At 40.8% G+C, this 8,419-nt stretch overlaps 1 protein-coding gene across 1 annotated transcript in view; it reads left to right on the top strand.

Annotated features, from left to right (window-relative positions):
* The window catches only part of ARHGAP19 (Rho GTPase activating protein 19), a 264,970-nt gene that overhangs the window by 34,802 nt on the left and 221,749 nt on the right, over positions 1-8,419 (top strand). The window contains exon 2 of the mRNA XM_053692961.1: positions 1,856-2,118. Coding sequence (XP_053548936.1) covers positions 1,856-2,118 — 263 coding nt within the window. The remainder of the gene's footprint in view (positions 1-1,855; positions 2,119-8,419) is intronic.

Below are 8,419 nucleotides of genomic sequence, written 5' to 3'. Positions count from 1 at the left end.
TATACAGATGGTGAGACATTGACTCACTTTTAATCATAGAAATTCAAATTTGACTTTAATGTTCCTTTAAAGGAGAAATTATAATTTAGACAAAATTCATATTGTATCCTGTCTTCTAATTCTGGAATGTATGTATCTGTGGCAAACTTTGGATACTGTTATAATAATTGTACTTTTAAATGGATATAAAAGTGCAAAAAGGAAATGCTTTTATACGCTAAAGTATATTATTAATGCACTATTGCATATAGCTGCGTGTTTAACCCCTGCATATTTAACTCCAGAGCAACAATGCACTGCAGGGAGCTAAAAACAATAGGGTATATGTTGTAGCTCCCAGTAGTGCATTGCTGCTGAGGATATGTATACAGTGTTCTCCACAGAAAATGTTGCCAGCCAGGTGTCAGGATGAAGTAGCTAATATTTTATAATTTTACTGCTTTCCAAAGCACAAATTAATTAGATAGTTTAAAGTGATGGTAAATCCTAGCGTTTGTGAAACGCTAGGATTTACCATTGGAACAAATAAAGGGGACTTTCATTCATGAAGTATAAAATATTTCATGCTGAAAGCTCCTTTTATTTGTTTGCAGCGTTCGCCACATTGAGCTGCTTGGGCAGCCCACGGCAGAACGCTATTTGACTGAGAGGTGACGTTTACATCTCTTAGCCAATAGCCGTGCAGGAAATCCGGCTTGGCACCAAATAGCGTTTTGCCATGGGCTGCCTGAGTATCTCGGTGTGGCGAACGCCGCAAACAAATAAAGGAGCTTTCAGGATGAAGTATTTTATACTTCATGACTGAAAGTCCCCTTTATTTGTTCTAATGGTAAATTCTAGCATTTCCAAAATTCTAGGATTTACCGTCACTTTAACATAAATATTTTAATAATGTGCAATAACATTTTTATATTGGCTCATTTTAGGTTTAATATTGGCTAACATTTTAGCCAGGTGGTCAGTAAAATCAGCTGGCGGCTACACCCGCTAAAAAGGCTCTGGGGAGAACACTGGTATTTTGAACAGTGCATATCAAGAGAGCAGAGAAAAAATGATATTAGAAGGGAATTTAAAAGGGTCTTATAAAGTGACATGCTTTACTCTGAACTATGCACTTCTATTTGTGATTATTGAATCATAAGAAAAATAATGAATGCACATTTTTTTTTCTTTCTATTTTTAAACATCATATGGTGGGTTAAATTTCAAGATGTGTGTTTTTTTTTTTTTTGTTTTTTTTTTCTCCTCTTCAAATTATGTTTAATTCCCATGGTGGTATTTGTTGAAGAGATACCTAGGTAGGTGTCTGGATCACTATATGGCAAGAAATCATACTATCATCTAGCGTCTTGCAAATGGATATCGTTGTAAAATTGCTGCATATAGTGCTCCAGATACGTGCATGCGCCTGAGCGTATGTCCCTACTTTTCAACAAAGGACAACTAGACAACAAAGTAAATTTGATAATAGAAGTAATTTAGAAAATTGTTAATTTGTAACTGAATCGTGAAAGGAAAAAAAATGGATTTTCATGTTCCTTTTTAAAAAATAAATAAAATCTTTTTTTTTGTTTTAATCATGTCCTCTTTAAAGCCTCAGACAAAAAGCAATTTTAAAATGATTTATACATCCATATCTGTCTGTCCACTGCAAATTGCAATATCCGACACAATTGTCCTAAATTCATAGAGAGGAATAATTTGTGAGTTTAGTCAATACTTTGAATTGATAAAAAACAATTTGTGTATATTTATTGTTCGTCTGTACAGTGAGGCAAAATGCTGTAGTAATATACACTGTTAATTGATTAAATTGTATATCAATAAAACAATATTGGTTTTATTTATTTTGCAGTGATGCTCTTTGTAGCATCGTCATTTGTAATGATGCCTCCCTTCGAAGTCAACCGGTTATCTATAACCCAGATTTTTTTGTGGAAAAGCTGCGACATGAAAATCCAGAGGTTTTTACTGAGTTAGTGGTCAGTAATATCACAAGATTAATAGATCTGCCTGGGACAGAATTTGCTCAACTGATGGGAGAAGTAGATCCTAAACTACCCGGAAGCAACGGCACCGCCTCATTCTTCAGGTCGTTAAACTTTCTTAAGCGCAAAGGTGCGTGTGTAAACTTTCCTATTGCTTTTGCTGCCTTACATTGTTTGTTTCTTATAGTGGTAAAAGTCCATTATACCTTCCTCTTGGTCACCAGAGGAGGCAGACACCCTACACCAGAGCTTTAAAGGGACATTAAACACTAAATTAATGCTAGATAGAATGACACATGTATACACATGTATCATTTTATATTACCATCTCAGTGTTTAATGTACCTTTTCTTCTTAAATGGAAAGAGTCCACAGCTGCATTCATTAATTTTGGGAAATAAGAACCTGGCCACCAGGAGGAGGCAAAGACAACCCAGCCAAAGGCTTAAATACTCCTCCCACTCCCCTCATCCCCCAATCATTCTTTGCCTTTCGTCCCAGGAGGATAGCAGAGAAGTGTCAGAATTTTTAATTTCTTCTGTTAAGTGTGATCAGTCCACGGGTCATCATTACTTCTGGGATATTACTCCTCCCCAACAGGAAGTGCAAGAGGATTCACCCAGCAGAGCTGCATATAGCTCCTCCCCTCTACGTCACCCCCAGTCATTCTCTTGCACCCAATGACTAGATAGGATGTGTGAGAGGACTATGGTGATTTTATTTAGTTTTATTTCTTCAATCAAAAGTTTGTTATTTTTTAATAGCACCGGAGTGTGTTATTCCTTCTCTGGTAGAGTTTGAAGAAGAATCTGCCAGAGTTTTTACTATGATTTTAGCCGGAGTTGTTAAGATCATATTGCTGTTTCTCGGCCATCTGAGGAGAGGTAAACTTCAGATCAGGGGACAGCGGGCAGTTTAATCTGCAAAGAGGTATGTAGCAGTTTTTATTTTCTGACAATGGAATTGATGAGAAAATCCTGCCATACCGACATAATATCATGTATGTATATTTTACATTTGAGTATTCTGGGGAATGGTACTTCACTGGAATTACACTGTGTATATAAGACTTTAACCTAATTGCAAAGCAACAGGCTTTTTAATAACTCTTAATTTATGTTAAACGTTTTTGCTGGAATGTAAAATCGTTTTCATTTCTGAGGTACTGGCTGAACAAAATGTTTGGGCACTATTTTTCCACTTGGCAGTTGCTTGATCTAATTATGACAGTTTACTGATCTCTCTCACTGTTGTGTGTGAGGGGGAGGGACCTTTTTTTGGCGCTTTTGCTACGCATCAAAAATTTCAGTCAGAAGCTCATTGTTTTTTCCTGCATGATCCGGTTTATCTCTACTGAACTCAGGGGTCTTCAAAGCTTGTTTGAGGGAAGTAATCTAACAGAGCTGTGAGATTGTAGTTGACTGTGATAAAAAAACGTTTATTCTTTAACTTTTTTATGCCATCAGGGTTAGTTATTCTTTGCTAATGGGAACAAGCCTTTGCTAAATTGTGTTTTGTTTTACAAAGTTTGATTTCAACTGTTATATATCTTTCAGTGCTTCTTAAGCACAGTACGTTTTTTCATTGTATTTTACTTGATTAGTATTTCCAAGTTGCAAGTTTATTTGCTAGTGTGTTAAACATGTCTGATTCAGAGGATGAGACCTGTACTATTTGTGCCAACGCCAAAGTGGAGCCCAATAGAAATTTATGTACTAACTGTATTGATGCTACTTTAAATAAAAGTCAATCTGTACAAATTGAACAAATTTCACCAAACAGCGAGGGGAGAGTTATGCCGACTAACTCGCCTCACGTGACAGTACCTGCATCTCCCGCTCGGGAGGTGCGCGATATGGTGGCGCCCAGTACATCTGGGCGGCCATTACAAATAACATTACAAGATATGGCTACTGTTATGACTGAGGTTTTGGCTAAATTACCAGAACTAAGAGGCAAGCGTGATCACTCTGGGGTGAGAACAGAGTGCGCTGATAATGCTAGGGCCATGTCAGATACTGCGTCACAACTTGCAGAACATGAGGACGGAGAGCTTCATTCTGCGGCTGACGGTTCTGATCCAAACAGATTGGATTCAGATATTTCAAATTTTAAATTTAAGCTGGAAAACCTCCGTGTATTACTAGGGGAGGTGTTAGCGGCCCTGAATGATTGTAACACAGTTGCAATACCAGAGAAAATGTGTAGGTTGGATAAATATTTTGCTGTACCAACAAGTACTGACGTTTTTCCTATACCTAAGAGACTAACTGAAATTATTACTAAGGAGTGGGATAGACCCGGTGTGCCGTTCTCACCCCCTCCGATATTTAGAAAGATGTTTCCAATAGACACCTCCACACGGGACTTATGGCAAACGGTCCCTAAGGTGGAGGGAGCAGTTTCTACTTTAGCTAAGCGTACCACTATCCCGGTAGAGGATAGCTGTGCCTTTTCAGATCCAATGGATAAAAAGTTAGAGGGTTACCTTAAGAAAATGTTTGTTCAACAAGGTTTTATATTGTAACCCCTTGCATGCATTGCGCCGATCACGGCTGCAGCGGCATTCTGGATTGAGTCTCTAGAAGAGAACCTTAGTTCAGCTACGCTGGACGACATTTCGGACAGGCTTAGAATTCTTAAGCTAGCTAATTCATTCATTTCGGAAGCCGTAGTACATTTAACTAAACTTACGGCTAAGAATTCCGGATTCGCCATCCAGGCGCGCAGAGCACTGTGGCTAAAATCCTGGTCAGCTGATGTAACTTCTAAGTCCAAATTACTTAATATACCTTTCAAGGGGCAGACCTTATTTGGGCCCGGTTTGAAAGAAATTATCGCTGACATTACAGGAGGTAAGGGCCACGCCCTGCCTCAAGACAAAGCCAAACCTAAGGCTAGACAGTCTAATTTTCGTTCCTTTCGGAATTTCAAAGCAGGAGCAGCATCAACTTCCACTGCTCCAAAACAAGAAGGATCTGGTGCTCGCTACAGACAAGGCTGGAGACCTAACCAGTCCTGGAACAAGGGCAAGCAGGCCAGGAAACCTGCTGCTGCCACTAAAACAGCATGAATTGAGGGCCCCCGATCCGGGATCGGATCTAGTGGGGGGCAGACTTTCTCTCTTCGCCCAGACTTGGGCAAGAGATGTCCAGGATCCCTGGGCGCTAGAGATAATATCTCAGGGATACCTTCTGGACTTCAAATACTCTCCTCCAAGAGAGAGATTTCATCTGTCAAGGTTGTCAACAAACCAAACAAAGAAAGAAGCGTTTCTACGCTGCATACAAGAACTACTGTTAATGGGAGTAATCCAGCCAGTTCCACGGTCGGAACAGGGACAAGGGTTTTACTCAAATCTGTTTGTGGTTCCCAAAAAAGAGGGAACTTTCAGACCAATCCTGGATTTAAAGATCCTAAACAAATTCCTAAGAGTTCCATCATTCAAAATGGAGACTATTCGGACAATTTTACCCATGATCCAAGAAGGTCAGTACATGACAACAGTGGATTTAAAGGATGCTTACCTTCACATACCGATTCACAAAGATCATTACCGGTATCTAAGGTTTGCCTTTCTAGACAGGCATTTCCAGTTTGTAGCTCTTCCATTCGGATTGGCTACAGCTCCAAGAATCTTCACAAAGGTTCTAGGTGCTCTTCTGGCGGTACTAAGACCGCGGGGAATTTCGGTAGCTCCGTACCTAGACGACATTCTGATACAAGCTTCAAGCTTTCAAACTGCCAAGTCTCATACAGAGTTGGTACTGGCTTTTCTAAGGTCACATGGATGGAAGGTGAACGAAAAGAAAAGTTCACTCGTTCCACTCACAAGGGTTTCCTTCCTGGGGACTCTTATAGATTCTGTAGAAATGAAGATTTACCTGACAGAAGACAGGTTAACAAGACTTCAAAGTGCTTGCCGCACCCTTCATTCCATTCAACACTCGTCAGTGGCTCAATGCATGGAGGTAATCGGCTTAATGGTAGCGGCAATGGACATAGTGCCATTTGCTCGCTTACACCTCAGACCACTGCAACTATGCATGCTAAGTCAGTGGAATGGGGATTACTCAGACTTGTCCCCTTCTCTGAATCTGGATCAAGAGACCAGAAATTCTCTTCTATGGTGGCTTTCTCGGCCACATCTGTCCAGGGGGATGCCATTCAGCAGACCAGACTGGACAATTGTAACAACAGACGCCAGCCTTCTAGGTTGGGGTGCTGTCTGGAATTCTCTGAAGGCTCAGGGACAATGGAGTCAGGAGGAGAGCCTCCTGCCAATAAACATTCTGGAATTGAGAGCAGTTCTCAATGCCCTCCTGGCTTGGCCCCAGTTGACAACTCGGGGGTTCATCAGGTTTCAGTCGGACAACATCACGACTGTAGCTTACATCAACCATCAGGGAGGGACAAGAAGCTCCCTAGCAATGATGGAAGTATCAAAGATAATTCGCTGGGCAGAGTCTCACTCTTGCCACCTGTCAGCAATCCACATCCCGGGAGTGGAGAACTGGGAGGCGGATTTCTTAAGTCGTCAGACTTTTCATCCGGGGGAGTGGGAACTTCATCCGGAGGTCTTTGCCCAAATACTTCGACGTTGGGGCAAACCAGAGATAGATCTCATGGCGTCTCGACAGAACGCCAAGTTTCCTCGTTACGGGTCCAGATCCAGGGATCCGGGAGCGGTCCTGATAGATGCCTTGACAGCACCCTGGACCTTCAGGATGGCTTATGTGTTTCCACCCTTCCCGATGCTTCCTCGATTGATTGCCAGAATCAAACAGGAGAGAGCTTCAGTGATTTTAATAGCACCTGCATGGCCACGCAGGACTTGGTATGCAGACCTGGTGGACATGTCATCCTGTCCACCTTGGTCTCTACCTCTGAAACAGGACCTCCTGATACAGGGTCCTTTCAAACATCAAAATCTAACTTCTCTGAAGCTGACTGCTTGGAAATTGAACGTTTGATTTTATCAAGACGTGGGTTTCTCCAACATAGGTGTGTCCGGTCCACGGCGTCATCCTTACTTGTGGGATATTCTCTTCCCCAACAGGAAATGGCAAAGAGCCCAGCAAAGCTGGTCACATGATCCCTCCTAGGCTCCGCCTACCCCAGTCATTCTCTTTGCCGTTGTACAGGCAACATCTCCACGGAGATGGCTTAGAGTTTTTTAGTGTTTAACTGTAGTTTCTTCTGTTATGTGTGATCAGTCCACGGGTCATCATTACTTCTGGGATATAACTCCTCCCCAACAGGAAATGCAAGAGGATTCACCCAGCAGAGCTGATATAGCTCCTCCCCTCTACGTCAGTCCCAGTCATTCTCTTGCACCCAACGACTAGATAGGATGTGTGAGAGGACTATGGTGATTATACTTAGTTTTTATGACTTCAATCAAAAGTTTGTTATTTTATAATAGCACCGGAGCGTGTTATTACTTCTCTGGCAGACTTTGAGGAAGAATCTACCAGAGTTTTTACTATGATTTTAACCGGAGTAGTTAAGATCATATTGCTGTTCTCGGCCATCTGAGGGAGGTAAAAGCTTCAGATCAGGGGACAGGGGCAGATGAATCTGCATTGAGGTATGTAGCAGTTTTTATTTTCTGAATGGAATTGATGAGAAAATCCTGCTATACCGTTATAATGACATGTATGTATACACTTCAGTATTCTGGGAATGGTACTTCACCGGAACTACTTTGTTAAAGGTCACTAATCTTTTTAATAAGTATTATATCATGTTAAACGTTTTTGCTGGAATGTAGAATCGTTTACACTGCTGAGGTACTGAGTAAATAAATGTTTGGGCTTTATTTTCCACTTGGCAGGAGTTTATTTTGAATTGTGACAGTTTCGTTTCTCTTCACTGCTGTGTGTGAGAGGGAGGGGCCGTTTTTGGCGCTCTTTGCTACGCATCAACAATTTCCAGTCAGCTATTATTTTTCCTGCATGATCCGGTTCATCTCTGACAGATCTCAGGGGTCTTCAAACTTCTTGAAGGGAGGTACATTCTCTCAGCAGAGCTGTGAGAATTTTTTATATTGACTGTGGATAAAGACGTTACTCAATAATTTTTATGTCAAATTTAGTTATGTTATCTTACTAATGGGAACAAAACCTTTGCTAAAAGTTGTGTTGTTTTAAAGTTGATGCTATAACTGTTCTCAGTTTTTTATCTCAACTGTCATTTAATCATTTAATCGTTTAAGTACCTCTTTGAGGCACAGTACGTTTTTGCTAAAAAAGATTATAACCAGGTTGCAAGTTATTGCTAGTGTGTTAAACATGTCTGACTCAGAGGATATCTGTGTCATTTGTTCCAATGCCAAGGTGGAGCCCAATAGAAATTTATGTACTAACTGTATTGATGCTACTTTAAATAAAAGTCAATCTGTACAATGTGAACAAATTTCACCAATCTGC

The sequence above is a fragment of the Bombina bombina genome, chromosome 9 (assembly GCF_027579735.1).
Source record: "Bombina bombina isolate aBomBom1 chromosome 9, aBomBom1.pri, whole genome shotgun sequence".
NCBI lineage: Eukaryota > Metazoa > Chordata > Amphibia > Anura > Bombinatoridae > Bombina > Bombina bombina.
This window is presented reverse-complemented; position numbering and strand designations above follow the sequence as displayed.